A 27504-nucleotide genomic window follows, 5' to 3' on the forward strand; every position below is an offset into this window, starting at 1 on the left:
TCTTAACAGCTAAGATCAATAGTTATTGGGAAACGAGGCCCAGAACTCTATGAATGTGCGTGTCTTGGAGAAGCGCTTTCATTGCACTCATGAACAGCAGAGCTCACTGCGCGCACATATCAAATCAGACACGCATCGGTGGCTTTTCTTTCGTCTGTTCTTCAAAATATAATCACGTTTTGTCAAACGTGCGTCTTTGTTTAATTTCTTGTAATATATCACTTCGAGACATCTTACAGGTCACCTTCCACAGTGGCTGGTACATCAGCAAAATACTCCGCAAAAATCTGCATTTGGCGGGTGTTAATTTCAAACCTTGGTGTGACACCCGGTGAGCCACTTGATTTTTAACAAAGAGCCACAGATTCCCAACCTCTGCTCTAGTGCGTCATAATCATTTGTGAGCTACTACGTATGGTCTGAAAACTCTGTAGATGTTTGTTGTTCAGAAATGGTCCATTTCTTTTGACCTGTCTCTGTTCTGAAAGTTCATTGTCAAGGTTAATTCAGTTGTTTGCTTGTGCTTGAAAGTTTGTTCCTTTCTTGATCAGTTCTAGAGCAGGTTTCACAGACTATTACAAATCTATTACTCAGACAGTAACAAAAATAACACAGGCTTAAATGTAATACTCCCAAGAGGCCTCTCGTTGCCCCTTTGGTACTCCCTATCCGAGGCTCCCCTCAGCACGGATACCTTGGCACACAGTTGGCCTCGGGTGCTGCGCAAGTACGCATTTCCCCTGTGAACCTCGTTGCACAGACATTGTGCAAAGTCAGGGAGGATGGGGAGCAAGTCCTGATGGTTGTGCCTTACTAGTCCAACCAGACTTGGTTCTCAGAACTGATGCTCCTTGCAGTAGCCCCTCCCTGGCATATTCCCCTGAGGCGGGACCTTCTCACTCAGGGGCAGGGCACGCTCTGGCACCCCGCAGCCAGACCTCTGGAACCTCCACGTCTGCCTCCTGGACGGGACACAGAAGACCTAGCATGCCTTCCGCCAACGGTGATAGACACAATCACTCAGGCCAGAGCCCCCTCCACGAGGCGGCTGTATGCTCTGAAGTGGCGTCTTTTTGCGAACTGGTGTTCTTCCCGTGGGGAAGATCCACAGAGGTGCGCGGTTGGGTCTGTGTTGTCCTTCCTACAGAAGGGGCTGGAGAGATGGCTGTCTCCCTCAACCCTGAAAGTGTACATGGCTGCTATATTAGCGTATCATGGTACACTGGATGGGCGACCCACACGGCAGCATGACCTGATCATCAGGTTCCTCAAGGGCGCAAGGAGATTGAATCCTCCTTGGCCACGCCCGCTTACCTCTTGGGATCTCTCTGTGGTCCTACAGGCTTTACAGAGAGCCCCCTTTGAGCCCCTGGAACAGGCTGAGCTCAGCACTCTGTCGCTGAAGACGTTCCTCCTGGTAGCGCTCACCTCTATCAAGAGGGTTGGGGACCTGCAGGCACTCTGTTACCAACGAATGCCTGGAGTTTGGGCCGGGACTCTCTAACGTGATCTTGAGACCCCGGTCAGGTTATGTGCCCAAAGTTCCCATCACTCCCTTTCGGGATCAGGTGGTGAACCTGCAAGCGCTCCCTTCAGAGGAGGAAGACCCGACCTTGTCGTTGCTATGTCCAGTTCGCGCCCTGCACATCTATCTGGAATGCACGCAGAGCTTTAGACGCTCGGAGCAGCTCTTTGTCTGTTTTGGAGGACAGAAGAAGGGGAAGGCTGTATCCAAACAGAGGCTGGCCCATTGGATTGTGGATGTCATATCTTTTGCTTACCAACCACAAGACCTGCCGTGCCCCTTGGGAGTTCGGGGAACTCCACCAGAGGTGTTGCATCCTCCTGGACACTGGCGAATGGCGCCTCTCTAACAGACATATGCAGAGCAGCGGGTTGGCCTACACCCAATACCTTTGCGAGGTTCTACAACCTCCGCATGGAACGGTTTTGGCCTGAGTGTTACGGGGTAACAACAGGTAAGGTCGGGCAGCCGGATGAGTGTATCGCTTGCATTAGCGCCTTTCCCCTTTCGAGGTGATAATGTGCGCTATCTTGTCCACAACAGTTCCCCCGCAACTGGTGAACACTGTGCGCCTTCTCGATTTCTTAAGCACTGTACGGTGACGAACTCGGCGGAGGAGTAACACCGCGAGGCCTGGTACTCGTGGTATGCCCCTTTTCTGGTGAGCCCATGTACTTTGGCTCAGTGGTCCATACGTGGTGATTCCCCCCTTGATAATCCCGTATGATGTATTGCCACTGTTCTGTTTCTCCCTCGGAAGAGCTCAGCTCTGCTCTGCCTCAGCCACTGTGGCTGTGTACCCTCTCCATAGATAGGGTCCTCCCCAGGGGTTTCGTTCCAAATGTGAACTTCCCGGTCGGTAAGTCCATGTGAGGTATTCTCCACATGTTATCCTCCCTCCAGTAGGATGCAGTCTCCGTAGTACTCTCCCTCTTGAAGAGGGAAGAGCACTTTCCCAGCATTATTCTATCAGGTGCTCGGTGGGAAATTGCTTAATACAAAAATCAGGAAAGGCCACCGCCTGTAGCCTCCTCGGGTAAGTGCCTCCTCCCACCCTTAACAGGACCAGGGAGGTGCCTTACTTAACTCGCTGGAAGGTCACAACGTGGTCGAGCGCTCGCTGCGAGGCACGCAGCAGCTTGCCCGTGTCCGCTCCTTCGTACCTCGTGACACGGTTCAGCGCCTGCGGCATTTTTTTATAGGAACCCCTATTGTCACTACATCGAGACAATGTTGAGTGAGTGACAGACAGGGAACGTCTTGGTTACTGATGTAACCCCTGTTCCCTGATGGAGGGAACGAGACGTTGTGTCACTCCTGCCGCGGCGCTGAACCGACCGCTGACATGGCCGGGACTCTCTCTCAGCTCCTCAGCACAAATCTGAATGAGTGGTGCACACCATCTCCTTTTATACCCATATGTCCAGGGTGGAGAGCTGCATGCAAATTCCACTCACCAATTTTCATTGCCCTTTTCTGAATAAATCAAAGGTGATTTGGGCTCTCAAGAGCAAACCCCTAGTGCCACTACATCGACACAATGTCTCGTTCCCTCCATCAGGGAACAGAGGTTACATCGGTAACCAAGACGTTTAAATGTTATTTTGATATGATTATTTTCATGGTCACGTCATATATTCTGGTAACGGGACCATGCGTACTTTCCTGGATGTTAATATGCCTGAATTCTATTCATACTGCCTCTCACATACCTAAAAAGCATACTGTTTTACTGGCCGAGAAGTGCATTTCTCATCAAATACAGTACATATTATGACAGTACGCGGTTTAGGACGCAGGGTGCATGTCTGCGGCCAGACCCTTCTCCAGATTTCTTGCATTGTTGCTTTATTTAAAGGAGTTCATTTTTAATTAACATTTTGTTGTGCATGTAAACGCACTCATAGATTGATTGTGTGTTTTTATGCGAGTTGACTGTCAAGATCACATTCCAGAATCCACTGCTGCAAGTGTTGAAGAATGTTTTGTTCCATATAGAGGAATAAGAAATGCAGAGAGTCAGAAAGATTGTTTTTGGTTAAGATGATCAATTTATACCGTTTTAATCTAAGGCGAGCTTTTTTCATGCACTTTAAATCTGTCACATACAAAAAAAAAAAAAAAAAAAAAAACACAGATGTACATCATGTACTGTTTTAAATATGATAAACACTGTTCTTAGAGTGTGAAAAGTTCATTTTCTCTCTCTCAGTGATGTGGAAAAGCTGGAGACAGTTTCATTGATGGAGAAGTTTGTTCTCATGTTTCCCGGCACAAGTGCACAGAGTCAGTGATATTGTGCTCAAACTAAAGTACACAGAACACACTAGCAACCATCCAGATCTCCCTAGCAACCATACCTCATTTTCTTTTGAGAAATGTCCAAATCTAATGTTCATGTAGTTTTATTTATATTTTTGGGGTGTAAATTCATTAATTGTAACTGACAGGTGTGATGATCAGTGGAGTTGAGTTTTTACATTCATTATTACGTGGGCAAAAAAAAAAAAAAAAAAGAAAGTGTTTGAGTGAAAGACTGACCAGTGAAAGAGTAGATATGAGAGCTGGACTCCACATCATAAAAGGAGACCAGACCCTCTTCATAATCCACAAACACACCAACCTTCTGTGGCTTCACTCTCACACACAGAGAGACAGCAGGACCAGCACAGGCTTTATATTCATTCTCATTCCTCAACATCACAGTCCAGAATCCATTCACTGGAGTCAGTGTGTCATTTTCCTTGCCGTTAATGGATTCTCTGAGCACTCCTAAAGTCCACTTAGACTTTCCCTTCACCTCAAAATAAAATCTACCTGAAATGAATCCCTTCTTTCCCAGGACAGAGAGACATCCATCAAATCTCTCTGGTTTATCTGGGAGTTTTTGTCTAATGTCTCCACATGTCACTTTTTCCATCATCAGACAGGATGAGGTCAGGATGAGCTGTATCAGGATTCAGAGTCACATCCACTGAGAGAGAGAGATCAGAGAATATCAGTCACTTCAGAATACAAACATTTTGATTGATGTAATATTTAATCCAGAGTATAATGAAACTGTAGTGCAGTAAGTCAGCTGTCAGTATATAAATGTAAAGTATTGTAAGTGTATATGAGAGAACAGTGAAGATCACACACTGTACCTGCATACTGCTGCATCCTCCTCAATACTGTCAACACAAATCACAAGAAAACATCATCAATTGTTTATAGGAATATTACAGGATAAATGCTTCTGAAACTCTATGGACATGCTGTTGATTAACACAGAAAGTCATTTTCACTCGTCTCAAGACAGTTACTGACATGAGTAAATCTGTACATTATGTTTGCTATACACTAGAGCTGTCACGATTATGACATTTGGCTGATGATTAATTGTCAAACAAATAATTGTGATTATGAAGATTAATTGTCTCGTTAAGGGCTTTCACAATTAATTGTCATTTTTTAAGGCGTTTTTTCTGCATGTGTGCTTCATACACCATAAGAAGTAATTTACCATATTTAACTTCAAATATAAAAATCAAATATAAAATATGAATAAACTACTTTTCCTTTTAAGTCTTTAAAAACTTATGAATGACATGAAAAATAATGTTTAAATATCAAAATATTCCTAATTACTTAAAATGTATCTCTTTTTGGACAACTTTAACTTCGGTCAATTTTACATTTACACTTGTTTTTTGATCTAACATATTTAATATATTTTTTATAAAAAATAAAATATAATTTTTATACATATATTTATCTTATATTTTTATTATATTATGCAATAGTAAATCATTTATTTCCTAATTTCTTCATGTTCACATATTTTAATTGTGGGAGATTTTAACATTCATGTTTGTTGTCCTGAAAAACCTTTGGTATCACAGTTTTTAGATTTAGATTCTCTTCATTTCACTCAGTTTGTCACGGGCACTACTCATGAGCAGGGTCACATGTTGGATCTGGTTTTATCTTTAGCTCCTCAAATTTGTAATGTTGAAATTGGTGATTACTGTTTGTCTGATCATATGCCTGTGATTTTTAATGTCACTTTGAATTGTGGATCATCGAGCTCTCAGTCTTCTGCTTATTGATCTAGATTGATCACTTCATCTGCATCGACGGCTTTTACAGATGCTTTTTTTAGTCTCCTCCTTTACGTCATTTATTGAGTCTCCCTCTTTTAAGGCAGGTCCTGATGAGCTGGTTACTGTGTTTAACTCTGAGTGTTCAGATATTTTGGATGTTATTGCTCCGGATAAAAACATCATAGTTCGAGGTCAACCGTGGTTTGATAATGCTACTCGTGCTGTCAGACAGGAGTGTAGAAAGGCTGAACGCAGGTGGATAAAGATAAATTACACGTTTCACATCAAATTATGAGGGAGAGTTTGTTGAAATATTAAAAGGTTGTGAAGGATGCAAGAACAAATAATTTTTCTAATGTTATTTCTTTACTCTCTAACTCTCCCAGAGTGTTGTTCAACACCATTAATAGATTACTGAACCCGGAGAGAGTTGATTTAAACCCCTCTGTGGATATTTGTGAACTGTTTTTGAAACGTTTTGTTGATAAAATAAATTAAAATAAAGGCTGAGTTTTCCTCCAGTTGCTGGTCTGAGGTTGTGGAATGGTCTACCTGTTGAGATTAGATCCTCCACTTCTATTTTTAAATAGCATTTAAAAACTTTTTCATTGCCTTTTTTTCTTTTTTTTTTTCTCCCAATGTGCTTTTAAGTTCTCCTGGTGGCGTAGTGATTCGCCTCAATCCTGGTGGAAGAGGATGAATCCCAGCTGCCTCCGCATCCGAGACCGTCAATCCGCGCATCTCATCACGTGTCCCGTTGAGCGCGTTGCCACGGAGACAAAGCGCACGTGGAGGCTTCACGCCATCCACGCTCAACTCACCATGTGCCCTGCCGAGAACGAACCCCATTATAACGGCCATGAGGAGGTTACACTATGTGACTCTACCCTCTCTAGCAACTGGACCAATTTGGTTGCTTAGGAGACCTGGCGGGAGTCACTCAGCACTCGCGAACTCCAGGAGTGGTAGCCAGTGTTTTTTCCACTGAGCTACCCAGGCCCAGTTTGGGTCTGGGTGTTGTCTTTATGCTAGTTTTTATTTCCTACTTTTTTGGTTATTGTGTGATGTGTTTATAGTTGTTTTTATATTTTATTTTCAATGTACAGCACTTTGGTGCTACAGTGTAGTTTGAAAGTGCTTTATAAATAACTGAGACTTGAGACTTCACACGTTATTTTAATGCTCTGATTAAACCCACACCCCTTATTTGTCATTAAGTAAAACCTTTGAGATTTAGTTTCATTTTATCACTCCACAGAAATAGAATAAGTGTGCATCTCCTCCTCTGTGTCACTACGTGTCATTAACACCGCATGTGAACCAGGAACATTTGCCATTACACGTTCATTTAAAGTGAAAGTGCGCTTTGTGTTCACTATCAAAGTTTATTTGTTCTTCATATTTTCGTGAGCCTCTGCTGACAGTGCGTGTATCAGATCGCTTCATGCGCTCTTTAGGAAAGGAGCTGGTTTATGTCCACTGTGCGGCTCAGTGAAGCGCAGACTTGGAGTTGAACTGAATGACACACAAATGTGCCGTTCATGGCATTTATACAGTATATTCATTTAAAATTCCCTTATTTGGGCATTAAAATGTGATTGGAATTTGAATGCCCAATAATCGCAGTTGTCTCAAATAACTGTGATCAGATGGTTATTTAATAATTGTGACAGGCCTACTATACACTTACCAGTTTGACCAAGTTTTTGATCTAGAGTGTCTTTGAGTCGAGTCAGAGCTCTATTCAGAGTGTCCACACTCACATGAGTGTTAATACTGATCTCAGTCCAGTTCTTACTGTTTTTAGGGCTGTACAGGGACAGGTCAATCTACAGCAGGAAAGAGGAGAAATCCATCAGCATGAAGAGTGTTTTCTAATCATTCTCATTGATGAGAGAGATGGACACTGACCTGTAGGAGATGAAGATGATCTTCAGTGTGTGAGATCTGCTCCAGCTCAGATTTTCTCCTCTTTAGCTCAGTGATCTCCTGCTCCAGCTCTTTAATGAGATCTTCAGCCTGTTTCTCTGCTGCTTTCTGCTTCTCCTCCAACATCTCAACAACTTCAGTCTGACATCTCTCAATGGTGAGAATCAGAGCCGTGAACACCTCAACACTGTGTGATTTCTCTTCTTCTGTGTTTCTCTGATGAGATCAAGTCACAGTTTAAATGTATTTAATTCAGCACATTTATGAAGAAGATTGAAACAAAATTTGACTCACCTTTCTCATCTCGACAGAGAGTTGGATGTCTTGAATCTTCTTCATTCTGTTCTGGATCATCTGCTGCACATCTGTCTGTGTCTTTACCAGCTGATTCTACAGACAGAGAACAACACAGACACATTTCATCACTCAACATAGCTTTTCCATCTTCAAAATAAGTATTGATTGAATATTAGTAACTCTTGCCTTCTTCTCTGCACTCTCGTCCTCTATAGGAACAGTGTTGTGAGTCTTGTGGTCTCTTTCAGTGCAGGACAAACACACACTCGTTTGATCATCTCTGCAGAACAGATTCAGACGTCTCTTGTTGTAGCGAAGACGCCGGGGCAGTAATGTTAAGATCCATATGCCGTTTAATAAAAGTATCACAGTACAAAGTAGCAAATAAAAGGGTAAACAAAAAGGCAGGCGAGGGTTCGGCTGGGAAATACGATGAATAGGCAGGAGTCGGAAAACAGGAATGGCGACTAACACTCAGAATTGCAGACTAGGCAGAACAAGCCGTTGCACTGAATGCGTATAAACAGGGAACTTAAATAGACAGTTAATGTGAAACAGGTGGGTGAGTAATCAGTCTGAGCGGAGGATTATGGGAAATGTAGTTCGTGAAGGAAGGGTTAGTACTCTGGAGATGTTGACCTCTGGCAGCATTCAGGAGAGATAGCAAGCGCTGCAGGTGTTGCACTCATGTTTCTGGCATATATAATCCTCCAGATTCTCCACAGCGTCTATCAGTTTGTGTTTCTTTAGACCCAGAACTCTCAGATGAGGCTCCAGGTGTGTTTCACAGTAAGAGCTTTGACACATCAGACAAGACTTCACGGCTTTCTGCTTTCTTTCATCACAGAAGTCACAGAGAACTTCAGATTTACCCAGATTAAACTTCTTCTTAAAATGTTGCACAAGCTCTCTGAGTGTTGTATTAATCTTCAGATCAGGTCTTTTGCTGAATGTTTCTTTACAGAATGGACAGCTGCAGTTCTGAGTGTTTTTCCAGCATTCATTCAGGCAGGTCTTGCAGAAGTTGTGTCCACATGGAGTTGTGACTGGATCAGTGAACACATCCAGACAGATTGAACACTGAAGCTCCTCATTTAGTGCACTACTGGAGGATGACATGTCTGAAAAATACAAATTATTGAAAGTATTATTGTATATAGGTATAATTTGATGTGATGTTTAGGTTTTTCACATGACATTATCATTGTTCTTGATGTTATTTGCTTCATTAATTCTCTCATTTATTATTTTTCTACATCACTGACTTACTTGGACGTAAACCTTCTGAACTGTTTCTCCTGGTTGGTCTTTGTTTTGGTGATGATGATGAAGATTCTGCCATTGTTCTTCCTCTCTTTAAGCCTTTTTAGGACACAACAATCCAACATCTCATTTCACAGCATAAAACCTGACCAAAGTATGTGAAGTATTAAAGATGAACTTCTTAAGAGGAAATTCAGTACACTTCTGAGTAAGTACTCATATGCTAGTATACCATTCTGATCATGTACAGAACCTCTAGTCTACAGCACCTCTTACAGTACAGACAGTGCAGCACTTCACAAACACAATTATTATTATTGACAGAACAAATACTATTCAATTCAACAACTGACATTCATGTTCAGATCATGAAAATTCATATTAAAGTGAGTATATTTATTGTTCAATCACTGATAGTGAGAATAAAACATAATAATTTAATCTTTGGGTGTGAAATATTCCAGTGAGTCTCTTCATAAAAGTCATTGAAAGTATTTGAACTATTGCACTGCTGTTTATTGTCATCATCTCTCTCCTGTGTGCTAGAAGAACTGAAATACAAAATCTCCAGGAGTCACAGTGCAGAACATAGAAACAGATCTTTACAACAACACTTTAACATCATCATGAAAGACTCTTTCTATATATGAAAGACTAAATCAAGCAAAAAAGATGAAACATTTTCACTGGACTTTGTTCATTCTGTCTGCAGTTCAAATACTTCCTGTTTCTGACATCTTCAAGTTATTTGACAACATGACAGCACACATCAAACTCTGATTTATAACAGATTAAATTATATTCTGATACTAATTCAGTAAACTAGTTCGAGTATTTAACTCGTGTTTAAATCTGGTTTTGTGCAGTTTTATTCCAGTGTGACACAAACTCCTCTGAATCAGACCACTAACATTAGAAACCTGTTCAGGGAAATTTCTCTTATATTTCTATTATCACTTACCTGTGAGTGAGTATCAGCTGTGATCACTAAAGTTTTACAATGTCTGAATAAATATTCTGCCGTTTGAAGAGAGAAAAAGTTGAAAGACTTCCTGTTTTAAAAACAGTTTCACTTTTACCTTGTGAAGGTGATGTCATAGCTCCGCCCCTGTCTTCTCATGAATATGTAACAGGTATAAACTCATTCCTATTGGCTGTGTTGTGTGTGTCTGTATTAAGTGTGATCATATAAAACTGATTTCACACAGGTGTGTTTTAAGTGTGTAATTCAAAAAACATCATTGTCCAGACTCTGGATCAAATGTTCATGTTTGTCTGACTCATGAAGTTCACAGTAATAATTGATTGATTGTGTGATTGTGTGTTTTTCCTCTTTCGGTCTCTAGGTTGACGCTGTGGTCAGTAAAGAGTTGACAGTCAAGATCACATTCCAGAATCCACTGTTGATCCATATAGAGCAGCGGTTCTCAACCTGTTTTGGATGAACTCCCCCCTACTTCATTCCCTGACCATGGAACGAATTTTACAGTTTTGTTAATAAATTAAGCTGGTTTACACATCATCAACATGAAACCAAACCTTGAGTGTCTTGAATTCAAGCAGATGGATGGAGGGCTCCAGACTAACATTTAATGCAGTGGCACCGGTGCAACCAAGTTCTGCAGTGTGTGCATCAGCACCTGATTTAATAGCACCAGTGAATTTATTTTATTTTATTTTATGTAATTAAGGACAGATACTAATAATAAAAGTAATATTATTTTTATTAACATTATTTTATATATAAGTTCAGTTACCAATAATATTGCATATTTTGTTACTATGAAATGCACATTTGACAGTAAACATTAATTTTGAGTTGGGATGCAGATGTAACTGTTGTTAATATTAGTAAATATACATCTATAAACAGTTAATAATTTGATATACCTAATTTATATTTGTCTAAATGTAAATATTCTGAGTCTGACTAAGACTGTGATTCCTACTGGTTAAGTACTCTCTTCACGTGATTAAGTAATCTCTTGGAATTTCTGAAGGCAAACCAAACCAGTTACTTTTTCCTGCAATAAAAGAGAATTACAACAGATTTGACACAGCAGGAAAACTCATAGCTTGGTCCATAAAAATGATGAAACATTATATGGTTCTTCCACACATAGTTCCTCCATAATACACTGATATTTGTAATTATAACACAAAAATACAATAAGATCATGTATGGCTCATTACAACCTGGTAACTCCTATAAAACAAATCATGTTATGTTTGTTATGTAAATACATACAAAACTATAGATTTAGAAACTATAAATTCAAAATATAAACATTTTGAAATTGCCATAGTTGTAACAGAAATAAATTGGCCTATATTCCCTCATTCCCCTAATGTATTTAATGGAGCTATTTACAAAATATAATTAGTATGAATATGCCACATTTCTGCAAAATACAAAGAGATGAAGAGAGAGAAAGAGAGAGAGAGAGAGAGAGAGAGAGAGCAGATATCAATGCAGGGAAGTTGAATGGATTCTCAAGAAGAATATTATTTTACTAATTTGCTCTCAGCACCCCCTGGCATCCTTTGAACGCCCCGTTGAGAAACCCTGATATAGAGGGATTGGGAATGAATATTCAGATTGCGTGTCAGACAGATTGAGTTTGGGTAAAATGCTTCATTTTACTTTGAATAGTGTTTTAATTTGAGGTGTGATGTTTTCATGCACTTTAGATTTGGTCACTGTTAAACCGGTCATTTTAATCTTGTTGAGAGCTCTGCCAAAGGTAAATTCACCACATTTGCCAAGAATTTTACTGAAATAAATGAATCGATATTGCCATAATTTTGTTATTTATTATATATATCATGTTATATATCATATTTATTTTATTTGTATTATTTGATATTTTCTTTATCACCAATATGAACATTTTCAGTAAATAAAAATGACACTTTGTATCAAGCGCAAGTCTGGTGAAACTTGATTAGATATTCTAATTAATAATTCACAGAGTTTGGGAATGCTAATTAAATAAATAATGTGTTAGACGCTCAGCCAGTAAAAGAGAACATAAGGTCACCCTTTTACTGCATATGTGACTGTTGTGTTAGTGGTTTGTGTGTTTTATCCATCAACGTGATGACTACAAGAGTCTCGTGACTCCGTCAAATCAGATCACGCATAAAACATTGAACGGCAGCGGTAGATCTGCGCCAACTGCTATTAATCATCATGGATGTGGAGGATGCATCAAACAGTGATACAACACCTGAACATCCTCGGCTGCACCTGTAAGGATTTTTCGTAATGAAGAAGGACAATTGCTTGATCGTGTCATGTGAGTTTATCATGCTCAAGTCAGTCGAGATATCAGCATTAATTCTTCCTCTAATTTTAAGAAACGAGGTACATTTCATCCCAGCAAACACAGTTCTTACGATGTCGCCAGTTAGTCGTCCTCTCGTCAGCGTGACATTACTTTCTGACAACGTTGTGACAACGTCTTGGTAAAGTTGCATTTTTTAGAATCTTGTCTGACGTTCCAGAGACGTCGTGACCATGTCTTCAGAAAACGACGCTGTAAGGGGGTTTAGAGGAAAGGAGGAGGCGAGAACCGGCTTGACAACTTAAATAATAATTTATTAACCAAAAACCCAACCAAAAACACACAACTAAAAACACAGCACAGCTGTCTGTAATTCTCTCTCGAACTGTCGTCCCCGGCCGCCTTTATCCCTCGCGCGCCCCATCAGGCTGATTGGGAACCGGGTGTGTCTCATTCCAGCCCGGCCCCGCCCTCCTCGGCTCTACACTCCTCCCGGCGTTGCCTCAGGCCGGGGAGCCCCCGGCATGACGTACATCCCCCCCCACCCTTCCTCTCCGTGTGGGGGGGCGTGCCTTATGCCCCAACTGCCGGCGGGTCCTCCCCGCCTTCCTCGACCTGGGAGGAGACAGGAGGGGAAAAAAACAACAACACAAAATGGCGAGGGAAAGGCCAACACGGAGCGGCAGAGAGAGAGAGAGGAGAGAGAGAAAAAGAAACTCACCGGTTCTCTGATGCGCTGTCGCGTTGTCCTCGATCACTACTCCACCCTCTCAGGCGGACTGCAGCCGCTCCTCCCCGGGCGGACCGGAGTCAGACCTCCGACCCCCAGCGGACAGAACGCCCCTCCGTGTTCCCGGTGTCCCGTGGGGACTCTCCTCCGCCCCTGGCAGCGGCCCTACCACTCCAGGCGGTCGGGGAGTCACTTCCCTCCTCCCCCCGCGGACGGCGGTCTTCTCTCGACCCCTCCGCGTTCCCGGGGGACGGCAGGGCACTCCTCCGCCCCCGGCAGCGGCTCCCTCGCTCCAGGCGGTCGGGGAGTCCCGTCCCCACTCGCCTCGCGGACGGCGGCCGTTCCCCACGTCCGGGTAGTCTGGCTACTCCGTCCCCCGTCGGACGGCAGCGGCGCTCCCTGGGTGGACGGCAGTGTCGAGGCCTCTGCGACGGGAATCCCTCCTCCTTCCCGGGTTTCGGCACCAGTGTAAGGGGGTTTAGAGGAAAGGAGGAGGCGAGAACCGGCTTGACAACTTAAATAATAATTTATTAACCAAAAACCCAACCAAAAACACACAACTAAAAACACAGCACAGCTGTCTGTAATTCTCTCTCTCTCTCGAACTGTCGTCCCCGGCCGCCTTTATCCCTCGCGCGCCCCATCAGGCTGATTGGGGACCGGGTGTGTCTCATTCCAGCCCGGCCCCGCCCTCCTCGGCTCTACAGACGCTAATTAATCTCACGGGAAACGGTGTAGCAACGTGATAGTTTGGTCTCCAGATAATTTATACAATCATTTTTTAATCTTGTTGAGAGCTCTGCCAAAGATTTTAGGATTTAATGATTTGTATTGGTTTCCATTACAGACAAGGAACTCTAAAATATGATTACAGATTGCATGTGTACATATTTGACCCAATAATCTGTGCTTGCAGCAATATTTCTTATTTGTTTCCCATAAAAGCTATCTTACACTGCTTCACTTTTAACAGTTATAAGATTGTATCTACATTTCCTTCCAACAGTGGAATTATCCGTATTTTTATTCCAGCTATTTTGCAGTGGTCTAGAAATATTTTTAGAAAATATGAATATCATTTGTGGCTGCATTTAGTGTAAAAATAAAGCAGGATCATATTTTTGTCCCTGGAACATAATTGGGGTCTGAAAGGGTTAAGACATGTTAATTGCACTGAAATTATAACAATTCTACAAATTTCACAATGCATCACAAAGTGTAACATTGAATGTTTTTCATCACTTTTATTAGAATAGTTAAATCTGCTATAATATGTTTGCTATTTTACATCAGGTGTACCAGAGAGAAAACATTTTTCCACATTTGGCCTTACATTGTTTATATTTTGTAAATAAATACTATGAATAATTAAATGTGTTTTGTGGTTAAATATTTATTCTATGCTTACATGGGCTGATTTATTAATATAGTGAAGTTATTGAGATTTTTGGAGGAGATGAAGTGAAGAATCAATACACTAAGGTCACACCTGGTTATCTGCAGGTAAGGTGGGATTTAAAACATGACTACATAAGTGAACGTCATACGTCATTGTGACGAATATGGTCTGATCTGGTGACGTCTTCACAAAGTAGCTGTGTTAGCTGGGAGATACCACATGTCAGTGACAAGACTGAAGGATGAGAGGTAGTGATGGGCGATACCACTTATTTTATTTTTGATCCGATACTAATAATTTCAACTCCAATATCACTGATACTGATACCAATACCGATACTTCTATTAAACTGATTTTTTGTGATTTCTTGATTACTTATTAACAACAATTACACACAAACTCATTATAAGAAATGTCACCTTTAGATATGTTGTTATTTAATGTAAATTTACTCCACAAGCTGTTTCTCTGATTTTCTATCATTACCTCTACAAGACACTGATCCCTCTTGTTTGAACGAGTCTTGTGACGGTGCAAGCGCTCGTCTGCTTGTGTCTTTCAGCATTTATGCATGTTAAGATCAGCGGAAGAAGATATAGTTCCCATCCTGCACAAGTATTTGCTAATATGGTGTAAGGGGGTTCAGTGGAAAGGAGGAGGCGAGAACCGGCTTGACAACTTAAATAATAATTTAATAAACAACTTAAACAAAAACACACAACCATAAACACACAGTACAGCTGCCTGTAATTCTCTCTCTCTCTCGAACTGTCATCCCGGCCGCCTTTATGCCTCGCGCACCCCATCAGGCTGATTGGGGACCGGGCGTGCATCATTCCAGCCCAGCCACGCCCTCCTCGGCTCTACACTCCTCCCGGCGTTGCCTCAGGCCGGGGAGCCCCCGGCATGACGTGCATCCCCCGTTCCTCTCCGGGGGGGCGTGCCTTGCGCCCCGACTGCCGGCGGGTCATCCCTGCCTTCCTCGACCTGGGAGGAGACAGGAGGGGAAAAACAACAAAACAACAAAACAAAATAGGCGAGGGAAAGGCCAACACGGAGCGACAGAGAGAGAGAGAGGAGAGAGAGAAAAAGAAACTCACTGGTTCTCTGATGCGCTGTCGCGTGGTCCTCGATCACTCCTCCACCCTCTCAGGCGGACAGCAGCCGCTCCTCCCTGGGCGGACCAGAGTCAGACCTCTGACCCCCAGTGGACAGAACGCCCCTCCACGTTCCCGGCATCCCGTGGGGACACTCCTTCGCCCCTGGCAGCGGCCCTACCACTCCAGGTGGTCGGGGAGTCACTTCCCTCCTCCCCCCGTGGACGGCGGTCTTCTCTCGACCCCTCCGCATTCCCGGGGGACGGCAGGGCACTCCTCCGCCCACGGCAGCGGCTCCTTCGCTCCAGGCGGTCAGGGAGTCCCGTCCCCACTCGCCTCGCAGACGGCGGCCGTTCCCCGTGTCCGGGTGGTCGGGCTACTCCGTCCCCCGTCGGATGGCAGCGGCGCTCCCCTGGGTGGACGGCAGTGTCGAGGACTCTGCAACGGGAATCCCTCCTCCTTCCCGGGTTTCGGCACCAGTGTAAGGGGGTTCAGTGGAAAGGAGGAGGCGAGAACCGGCTTGACAACTTAAATAATAATTTAATAAACAACTTCAACAAAAACACACAACCATAAACACACAGTACAGCTGCCTGTAATTCTTTCTCTCTCGAACTGTCGTCCCCGGCCGCCTTTATCCCTCGCACGCCCCATCAGGCTGATTGGGGACCGGGCGTGTGTCATTCCAACCCGGCCCCGCCCTCCTCGGCTCTACATATGGATTAATCCTTTTTATTTCACTTTGAAGCTTATGATTATTGTTCGTGTTCATGGTAACCAAATAATAATATCCCTAGTTTAAAAACAAAATGTTAGAAATGTTATCATGGCAAACTAGGGCAAACTAAAGCCCTGGGCTTTAAGGTTGTGCGATCCAGTTTGGTACAGAAAAAACATCAACAATGAAAACAAATGTTTATTTATGCTTGAATAAATGGGTCCTATAGCCTATACAAGGCCTCTTAAACAAGGCTCTTGGTCTATGAGGGCTCCCTGGCTGGCACTCCTGTTACTATTGGGCCCTGTGAATATGAAGGCCTCCAAACCTCTTATACAACCATTGTCTCATCCTGTTTCAAATTATATTTATTTGAACCACTCTTTGTGCTTCTTTCTTTGTGTGAAGGGTATAGGAAAAAGTACTATTTTTCAGAATCAGAAAGAGATTTATTGCCAATGTTTGCACACACAAGAAATTCGTTTTGGTGACAGAAGAAGTTTCTAGCACACAGAGACAACAACAGTACACAGATAGTAAAATAAAAATAAAGATATGTGAATAAGATACAAATATGTATATATATATATATATATATATATATATATATATATATATATATATATATATATATATATATATATATAAAAGACACATTTGTATGTACAGCCCATTGTATATTGCCATATACAAACAGCACACCTGTACATACAATTATTATTATAACTGTAATTATTATTATAACTGTAGAAAGAAAGAAAGAAAGAAAGAAAGAAAGAAGGGAAAGAAGGGAAAGATAAATGGAGATGCTGTGCCCACTACCCGAACATGAACTAAACTGATTATCCTAAATGGGGAAAAATGGGCGTAAGAGAGAGCAGTCGAGTCTGTTTTAACATGGATAAGATTTAACATTTTAACTGTCAAAACTTACACACTTTACTTTAATACAGTTGGTTGAATGACTATAAAAGACCCTCCTTCAAATATAGAAGTACAGCCAATTAACTAGTGTGTATATTTGAAATGACAGATTTTCTTTTTTTATTGGTCCAATCAGATTGTAATGCCTGTTACCGCTAGACTAGTGACGTCAAAACGTTCACGTAACTTTTGTTTGCTAATTAATGCATAACAATGGATCTAAGGAAAACAAGTGGTGCTTTTAAAAGATCAGGGAAGCGAAGGAAGCTATTTTTCTGAAGAGGTTTCCTTCAATTTCTAATTTCATTGCAAAACCACTGGATTTCAACAACAACAACGCGAAATCACTAGCATTAGCACAGAGCCTTGCACTAGCAGGGAAGGGGCTGCTACCATTTCCCATTCTTGGGAAGAAAAAGAGGAGGATATCACCACTTTTTGTGAATGTGATGATAATTCCACGAAGATCCAACACCCATCGCTGCCAGTCTCAGAGCAGGTACCTCAACTCTCCCGCAACCAGGCAGGCACAGACCACCCACAGCAACAACATCAAACCTTCAGACCAAGATTAATATAGTTGTGATATTTTTTTATTTATTTATTTTTTACATTTAATTTAGTTTTTATTTTTATTTTAAGTTTGTCAGTGTTCAATGTATGATTTAATTCCATTTCAGTTTTTTTCCATTTTAATTTCGGTTTCAGTTTATCTTGTCTTTTTTAATGTTTTCTTGCTTATGTATTTTAATTTGTTAACGAAGATGGTTTAAATATGTTTACTGCTGAGAATGTATTCATTAATTCATCCCAAAAAAATAAATAAAATAAAAAATCTCCTCTAAATATTGTTAATTTACTCACCCTCATATTGTTGGGTGCCAAATGTGGCATTATAGATTTCATTATTCAGTTTTATTTTTAAGGATGATTCACATAAGAGTAGTATTTTGAGGCCAGGCACGGGGAAATGGGAAAGTTTATTTATTTATATAAAGACTTATTATTAAGTCTTTAGCAAATGCAGTGTCCTTCGCTCTCTTTATATGGTGAAATTTAACTCACATAAGCTTAAAAAGAGTATAATGCTACCTAATGAGAAAACTAGAGCTCAGCAACATATTTATTAATATTTAACTTTCTTTCCTTAAATGAGAAACTTAAAACGGAATATCTTACATTTTTACGTTGGAAATATTTAGATAATTTATATATATATATATATATATATATATATATATATATATAAATTATATATATTTAAATTTGCCGCATTGTTGATTATTCATTGTGTAGCTAATATTAGACTAGTAGAGAGAAAAATGGTATCAGAAAAATGTATTAGTCCTGTACCTTGATTCTGTAAACCCAGTACAATGTGTACAAATGCTTTTTTTAGCGTAGGCATTTGACGCAGAGTGAGAACGGTTTGAATATTCATGATAATAAGAACTTCCACTTTCTATTACTGTGAATGCACAGCTAAGGGAAAGAACAGGCAAAATTGGTGGGAGGGGAGGGGGGCCCTTCTTTCTGGGCTATTCTTTCACACAACTCATTGTGATGACTTGCAGCAGAGCTCATGTTTTAATAGTCTATTAAACAATACATGATTTAACAATAAAGAATTATAAAGTGATACATATGGTCTACAGTGAAGAAATGTACACAGGTTTTTTTTTTTCAGTTTCAATTTATTTAGTTTATAATCATTTGTCTGACGTGAAACAAGTTAAATACACATCATCACACACATTACACAACTTTTCTAAAGCTTGAGGAATATGAGAGTATAAAGAAAAAGTTAATTTGAATTTGCAGCAGACATGAATTATTCAGCAAACAGCAAAGAGCGCATGCGTGAGTCTGAGATGAGCCCTGCGTCCGAATATCCATACTTCCCTACTATATAGTATGCCAAAAACAGTATGCTAGTGGAGTAGTATGTCCGAATCCAGAGTATTCATAAGACAGAAAGCGAGAAATGCCTGGATGACCTAATACTTCCGGCGGGAATCTGAAGTGTGGATCGGTTGTACACTTTCTTTTCCCACAATGCATCGGGAGCTGAGGAGACGTCACGTTCAAATGCTGGATTTAAAACAAATAGTGGAGAACTACGGGGCAGAAGACTGTTTTCTACAAAAACCCCCATAAATGTACATAATGTGCTGTTTTAAACATGATAAACACTGTTCTTAGAGTGTGAAAAGTTGATTTTCTCTCTCTCAGTGATGTGGAAAAGCTGGAGACAGTTTCATTGATGGAGAAGTTTGTTCTCATGTTTCCCGGCTCAAGTGCACAGTCAGTGATGTTGTGCTCAAAATAAAGTACACAGAACACACTAGCAACCATCCAGATCTCCCTAGCAACCATACCTCATATTTTCTTTTAAGAAATGTACAAATCTAATGTTCATGTAGTTTTTTATATTTATGGGGTGTAAATTCATTAATTGTAACTGACAGGTGTGATGATCAGTGGAGTTGAGTTTTTACATTTATCATTATTACATGGGCTAACAAATGGAAAGAGTGTTTGAGTGAAAGACTGACCAGTGAAAGAGTAGATATGAGAGCTGGACTCCACATTATAAAAGGAGACCAGACCCTCCTCATAATCCACAAACACACCAACCTTCTGTGGCTTCACTCTCACACACAGAGAGACAGGAGGACCGGCATTAGCTACATATTCATTCTCATTCCTCAACATCACAGTCCAGAATCCATTCACTGGAGTCGGTGTGATCAGTCCCTTCCTGTTAATGGATTCTCTGACCAATCCTAAATCCCATTTAGTCTTTCCCTTCACCTGCACCTCAAAATAAAATCTACCTGAACTGAATCCCTTCTTTCCCAGGACAATTGGATATATATCAAATCTCTCTGGTTTATCTGGGAGGTTTTGTCTAATGTCTCCACATGTCACTTGTTTTCCATCATCAGACAGGATGAGTGCAGGATTAGCTGTATCAGGATCCAGAGTCACATCCACTGAGAGAGATCAGAGAATATCAATCACTTCAGAATACAAACATTTTGATTGATGTAATATTTAATACAGAGTATATTGAAACTGTAGTGCAGTAAGTCAGCTATCAGTATATAAATGTAAAGTATTGTATATGAGAGAACGTCTCGGTTACTTGACTGTAACCCTTGTTCACTGAAAAAGCGGAACGAGATGCTGCGCTTGATTCAGCGCTTATGGGAACGTCTTTAGGAGTGTCCAGCTGTGAATATGTGTGCAACACGTCAATGAAATTGACACCTCTGTTGGTGACATCATCAGAATGCGCCAGTACCAGGGGCTATAAATAGATGTGCCACAGGTGCATCGTCAGGTATATTTGTCTGAAGAGCAGTCCTGGGACATCCTCAGTACGGCAGTGAAGCGCAGCATCTCGGTCCGCTTTTTCAGGGAACAAGGATTACAGTCAAGTAACCCGAGATGTTCCCTGTCAAAAGCTACACTTAATGCTGCACTTGACTCAGCGCTTATGGGAATGAGAATACCCACGCCGCCACACTGTGGGTGTCTGGATCCCTTATGGTTGTGTAGTGTGTGCTCACAAGAATGCGAAAGGTCTCAGACATGAGCTTGTAAAGTTGACTCAAGGATGTGAGAGCCCGGAGTGGCATGAACATCCAAATGATAAAATCTTATGAATGTGTGTGGAGAGGACCAGCCTGCCGCATTACAAACATGCTGCAGAGGGGCACCCCCCCCCCCACCAAAGCTTTAGAAGAAGCAACCCCCCTGGTAGAATGAGCCCTGATGCCTACTGGCGAAGCTTGACCATGTGCCTTATAGGCAAGGGCAATAGAATCCCTCACCCAATGTGACATTGTCTGTTTTGTGGCAGCCACCCCTGTTACGGCCCCCATGACAAACTAATAGTTGCCCTGACTTACGCCACCGGCTAGTACGGTGGACTTAGGCCTGAAGACCATGGACTGGACACAGTCTGTGAAGTTTCTCCTGAACCGGCGTTGTGAACAGCGGAGGACAGAAGGCCTCAAGAGTGACTGGATGTACGGTCGAGAAAGGAACCTTAGGCAGATAGTCAGGATGAGGATGCAATATCGCTTTCACCATTCCTGGGGCAAAGTCTAAGCAGGATGGCAAGACAGACAGAGCCTGCAAATCCCCAGTTCTTTTTAAAGAAGTGATAGCCATAAGAAAAACCATCTTTAGAGTCAGGAGCTTGTCAGACACCAACTCTAGAGGTTCAAAGGGAGTCTCAACCAGACCTTCAAGGACTATAGCCAAGTCCCATGAAGGGATCCTGGTTCTAACGGGAGGCCTCAGTCGCAAGGCCCCACGAACGAAGCGAACGAGCAAAGGATGTTTCCCCAGTGGCACTCCTTCAATCAAGGTGTGGCAAGCCAACAGAGTGGCCACATAAACGCTGAGAGTGGTGGGGCATGTGCCTACTGATAATTTCTCCTGTAGGAAGTCCATAACTGAAGCAATCTGGCAGTTAACTGGATCTGCATTACGTGAAGTGCACCACCTTTCAAAGACACCCCATTTATTGGCATAACTTTTTCTAGTGGAAGGAGCCCTAGCACTCAGAATGGTCTCAATAACTTCAGGTGAAAACCCAGTATCCCTCAGTTGGTACCCTTCAGGGGCCAAACATGAAGGTTCCACAGCTCGGGCCGGTGATGAAATATTGTCCCCTGTGCTTGAGACAGAAGGTCCCTCCTCTCCGGTATCACCCAAGGCGAGCCGTCGAGGAGAGATATTATCTCCAAGAACCATACTCTGTTCGGCCAATGCGGCGCAATCAGTAAGAGGCAAGATCCTTGTTGACGAATTCTGGCTAGAACTCCCAGGAGCAGAGAAATCAGAGGAAATGCATATAGGCGCATTTTGGGCCATGTATGCGCCATCGCGTCCAGACCCAGGGAGGCTGGGTGACTCAGAGAGAAGTAGAGGGGACATTGTGCTGTCTGTTGGGTGGCGAAGAGGTCCACCTCTGCTTCGTAAAATCTTAACCAGATTTGTTTCACTACCTCGGGGTGGAGTTTCCATTCTCCCGTCGGTATTTTCTGTCTGGACAGTAAATCCGCTCCCACATTCAGGCATCCAGGGATATATACTGCTTTGAGTGACAGGAGCATGCCCTGGGCCCAAAGAAAAATCTGCCGCGCTAGTCTGTTTAGCTGGCGCGACCGCAGTCCTCCCTGGTGATTTATGTAAGAGACTGCAGCTGTGTTGTCCACCTGCACCAGGACATGGCAGCCTCTCAGATGCTGGAGGAAGTACTTCAGGGCCAGAAATACAGCCACCAACTCGAGACAGTTGATGTGCCAATCGAGCTGATGACCCTCCCATTCCCCTTGAGCTGAACGACCACTTAAGACCACTCCCCAGCCCGACAGGGAGGCGTCTGTTGTTAGCAATCTGCGACGGCAAGACACACCTAGAGTGGGACCCAAGGCGAGGAACCGGGGTCTGAGCCACATAGAGAGGGTACGTAGCCCGTGACACGTAACCCTTATCTGCCTTCGGGGATTGGCCCTTGGATAAAATCCCCTGGCTTTGAGCCACAACTGAAATGGTCTCATATGCAAAAGGCCCATAGGGATCACAGAGGACGCAGATACCATGAGACCTAATATTCGTTGATACTGAATAACAGTATGATTTTGGCCTAGCCTGACTTTGCTCAGGGTATTCTAAATGGTCTCGATTCGAGCGGAAGACAGCTGTGCCCGCATCGTGATCGAATTCCATACGGTCCCTATATATGTCGTTCTCTGGGCAGGAGAAAGAACGCTTTTCATGTCGTTGAACCCCAGAGAAACTAGATGAGCTAAGATGACACTTCTGTGCTGTAATGCCAGTTCTTGCGATTGTGCTAGTATCAGCCAGTCATCTATGTAATTCAAAATGCGGATACCCTAGAGTCGCAATGGAGCCAGTGCTGCATCCATGCACTTTGTGTATGTGCGAGGTGATAAGGCTAGGCCTAATGGAAGAACCCGATATTGGTAAGCTTCGCCCCCGAAAGCAAACCTCAGGAACTTCCTGTGTTGTGGCAGTATTTCTATTTGAAAGTATGCGTCCATGAGATCAATATTGACTAACCAATCGCAATGTTGAATTTGTGACACGATCGTCTTGACAGTTAGCATCTTGAACTTGAGCGCCTTGACTGAGCGGTTCAAGCCTCGAAGATCTAAAATTGGACGCAATCCCCCATCCTTCTTGGGAACCAGGAAGTATATGCTGTAGTAACCTGACTCTCTCTCTGGAGGGGGAACATGTCCTATGGCCCCTTTGACCAGAAGAGATTGCAGCTGTTGTGACAGTAAATGTGCTTGTTCCGGTTTCACAGTAGTGGGGACCACGCCGTTGAAACGCGGAGGATGGCGAACGAATTGAATTGTGTAGCCCTTTTCTACTGTCTTTAGGACCCACATAGAAATACCCGGCAGTAGCTTCCACGCTGCCAGGTTCTCTGAAATGGGTACCAATTTTGATACTTCCCATTGAGGGGATGTTGGACGTTCCATGTCATGGGCGACAACAGGAAGTATCGGAACACACAACATTTTGCTGGAAACCACTGCCCCCCGAAACACCAGAGGCAGTGGGGATGGAGAGGTTTCGTGGGGTGTCGGGAAGGAGTGGGTAAATGTTTTGCGCGTCCCGTCCCGAGGGGGGCTACCCCCACAAGGCTGGGCGCAAGACCGTCAGGACTTCTTTTTGGAAATAATGGTCCTGAGGTCTTGCTTTGTTGACTGCTGAGGGCGACGAGCCGGTCCCCAATCTTTACGAGGGGGAGCGCGACTCGCCACACTTTGTTTTTGAGCCTCCCTTCTAGAAGGACCGGGGCGAGGCTGGGTGGCCGGCAGCCCCTCCCCCTGAGTGTGGCGAGGAAGGAATTGCACAAATGCTTCCTCGTGTTTTTTCACCTCCCGAAACCTGGTGACGACTGTATTCACCAAATCGCCAAACAAGCCAGAAGGTGAGACTGGGGCATCAAGTAGGAATAATCTGTCCTTATCCTTGATGCCCATGAGGTTTAGCCACAGATGCCTCTCCGTGCTGACCAAAGCAGCCATTGAACGGCAGATAGCGCGAGCCGTCTTCTTGGTTGCATGGAGAGATAAATCTGTGGCTCGACGAAGCTCTGAGAATGCTTCCTCGTCGACTGTACTACCCGCACTCAGGTCCTTCAACAGATCAGCCTGGTATGCCTGTAACACCGCCATGGTGTGCAGCGCAGCACCAGCCTGACCTGCTGCTTGATAAGCTTTCCCCACAAGTGTTGAGGTGGTTCTACACGGCTTTGTGGGGAGAGATTTTTTTTATTTTTTTTATGATGATGTCGAACCAGGCGAGAGATAGCCTGCAAGTGTCTCTTCTGCTTGTGGCATCATCGTATACCCCGTGCCTTAGCACCCACGATAGTCGAATATGTAGATATCAAATGCACAAAGATACGGGAAGTATAAGGTTTCCCCCATGAACGAGTCAACTCATCATGGAGGTCTTCAAAGAAGGGGAGAGACTGATTTTGTGTTCCCTTCCCCTGGACACCAGACAGAAATCTGTCTTCTAGTTTCAATCGTTTGGGGGTCTCTTGTTCGCGTGGCCAGTCTAGCTGTAATCTGGCCACTGCATGAGTAACCACCTTAAGTAATTCCTCAACCACTTTGTCATCATGTGAGGAACGTTCAGAGGTAGGCAACTCAAAGTCCGCAGACCCAAGAGATTCATCGTCCCCCGCATGAACCGAAGAGGCGCCGGGGCGTGCTTCGAGATCACATGAGGGACAAACTGGATCTGGAGTGAGAGCGAGCAATAGGGACGGACCCGTCTCTCGCTCCTCAGCCAGATCCATACGTGAGCCCCACGATGGAATGGTGGGTGCTGGCTCTTGGAAGTAAGCGAGATGAGCGCGCAGTGTCTTCACTGTGAACAGCTCACAATGCTCACACTCGCCTCGCTCCAACGCAAGAGCAGTGTGCTCTTCCCCCAAACAAACAAAACAAAACTGGTGTGTGTCCGATTCAGCCATAGGACGTAAGCATGGAAACACACCGTTTGCTTTGTTGATCGCTCATTTTTTCTTTCTTTTGTCTTTTCCACAGTTGAATGACAGAGAAAGAGAAAGTTTTCTGCACGCTGCCTGACAAATCGAACTCCTATCAGAAGAAAAATAGAGAGCTTGAGAAGCTGAGAAGCACAAACACATTACAGAGTGGTCCGAAGACAAAAGACCTGACGATGCACCTGTGGCACATCTATTTATAGCCCCTGGTACTGGCGCATTCTGATGACGTCACCAGCAGAGGCTATAAAGGTTCTAGTCAATTTCATTGACGTGTTGCACACATAATCACAGCTGGTCACTCCTAAAGACATATTCCCATAAGCGCTGAATCAAGTGCAGCATTAAGTGTAGCTTTTGACAGGGAACAGTGAAGATCACACACTGTACCTGCATACTGCTGCATCCTCCTCAATACTGTCAACACAAATCACAAGAAAACATCATCAAATGTTTATAGGAATATTACAGGATAAATGCTTCTGAAACTCTATGGACATGCTGTTGATTAACACAGAAAGTCATTTTAACTCGTCTCAAGACAGTTACTGACACAAGTAAATCTGTACATTATGTTTGCTATACACTAGAGCTGTCACGATTATGACATTTGGCTGATGATTAATTGTCACATAAATAATAGTGATTATGAAGATTAATTGTCATATAAATTGTCATATTTTTAAGGTGTTTTTTTCTGCATGTGTGCTTCATACACCTTAAGAAGTAATTTTTCCATATTTAACTTCAAATATTTAAATCAAATAATAAAATATGAATAAACTACTTTTACTTTTAAGTCTTTAAAAACTTATGAATGACATGAAAAATAATGTTTAAATATCAAAATATTCCTGATTACTTAAAATGTATCTCTCTTTTTGGACAACTTTAACTTCAGTCAATTTTACATTTACACTTGTTTTTTGAACTAACATATTTAATATATTTTTTATAAAAAATAAAATATAATTTTTATACATATATTATTATATTTATCTTATATTTTTATTATATTATGCAATAGTAAAACATTTCTTTCCTAATTTCTTCATGTTCACATATTTTAATTGTGGGAGATTTTAACATTCATGTTTGTTGTCCTGAAAAACCTTTGGTATCACAGTTTTTAGATTTAGATTTTCTTAATTTCACTCAGTTTGTCACGGGCACTACTCATGAGCAGGGTCACACGTTGGATCTGGTTTTATCTTTCGCTCCTCAAATTTGTAATGTTGAAATTGGTGATTACTGTTTGTCTGATCATATGCCTGTGATTTTTAATGTCACTTTGAATTGTGGATCATCGAGCTCTCAGTCTTCTGCTTATTGGTCTAGATTGATCACTTCATCTGCATCGACGGCTTTTACAGATGCTTTTTTAGTCTCCTCCTTTACGTCATTTATTGAGTATCCCTCTTTTAAGGCAGGTCCTGATGAGCTGGTTACTGTGTTTAACTCTGAGTGTTCAGATATTTTGGATGTTATTGCTCCGGATAAAAACATCATAGTTCGAGGTCAACCGTGGTTAGATAATGCTACTCGTGCTGTCAGACAGGAATGTAGAAAGTCTGATCAGAGATAGAAAAAGATAAATGACATGTTTCACATCAAATTATGAGGGAGAGTGTGTTGAAATATTAAAATGTTGTGAAGGATGCAAGAACAAATAATTTTTCTAAAATTATTTCTTTACTCTCTAACTCTCCCAGAGTGTTGTTCAACACCATTAATAGATTACTGAACCTGGAGAGAGTTGATTTAAACCCCTCTGTGGATATTTGTGAACTGTTTTTGAAACGTTTTGTTGATAAAATAAAGGAAATTAAAATAAAGGCTGAGTTTTCCTCCAGTTTATGACACTGATCCGGTGATAGTGACTGTTAGTGATGAGATTTTTGATCAGTTTCACCTTGTGTCTCTCTCAGAAGTAAAAGAGATTATTTCTAATCTGAAGTCTTCTACTTGCCCCTGTGATGTTGTTCCTGTGCACCTTCTCAAGGAGATGGTAGATATCATTAGCTCTAGCATCATGTCTATCATCAATAGTAGTCTTGTTGACGTGTGATTCCACTTTGCTTTAAGCAAGCAATTGTTCAGCCTCTTTTGAAGAAGCCAAGTTTAGATCCTTTGGATCTGAAGAATTATCGGCTGATCTCTAAGCTGCCAAGTCTTT

General features: G+C 42.3%; 1 protein-coding gene, 1 long non-coding RNA gene and 1 pseudogene across 6 annotated transcripts in view; 1 reads left to right on the plus strand and 2 right to left on the minus strand.

The window, feature by feature from the left end:
- Window positions 1-3130: 3130 nt before the first annotated feature.
- The window catches only part of LOC127418587 (E3 ubiquitin-protein ligase TRIM39-like), a 32864-nt gene continuing 8490 nt past the window's right edge, over window positions 3131-27504 (minus strand). The window contains exons 8-10 of one of the 3 annotated variants that reach the window (XR_007893506.1): window positions 25719-25745; window positions 19633-20250; window positions 3131-3885 (exon numbers count right to left, since the gene is read on the minus strand). Coding sequence is in view for 2 of the 3 variants with exons in the window: in XM_051659214.1 (XP_051515174.1) it covers window positions 19706-20250; window positions 25719-25745 (572 nt within the window). In the remaining variant the exon portion in view is untranslated. Of the gene's footprint in view, window positions 3886-18920; window positions 20251-25718; window positions 25746-27504 lie in introns of those variants that run through there. The other 2 variants (XM_051659214.1, XM_051659215.1) reach the window with 2 other exon arrangements.
- LOC127418645 (E3 ubiquitin-protein ligase TRIM39-like) lies at window positions 3950-10113 on the minus strand (annotated as a pseudogene).
- LOC127418648 (uncharacterized) lies at window positions 9162-12022 on the plus strand. Of its 3 annotated transcripts, none has more exons than XR_007893512.1 (3): window positions 9162-9307; window positions 9649-10232; window positions 10446-12022. It is a non-coding gene; the product is annotated as an uncharacterized LOC127418648 (long non-coding RNA). The 3 variants fall into 3 exon arrangements; XR_007893514.1 differs by having other exon boundaries at window positions 9170-9307; window positions 10188-10232; XR_007893513.1 differs by having other exon boundaries at window positions 9646-12022.

Source organism: Myxocyprinus asiaticus, chromosome 28 (genome assembly GCF_019703515.2).
Source record: "Myxocyprinus asiaticus isolate MX2 ecotype Aquarium Trade chromosome 28, UBuf_Myxa_2, whole genome shotgun sequence".
Classification (NCBI taxonomy): Eukaryota; Metazoa; Chordata; class Actinopteri; order Cypriniformes; family Catostomidae; genus Myxocyprinus; species Myxocyprinus asiaticus.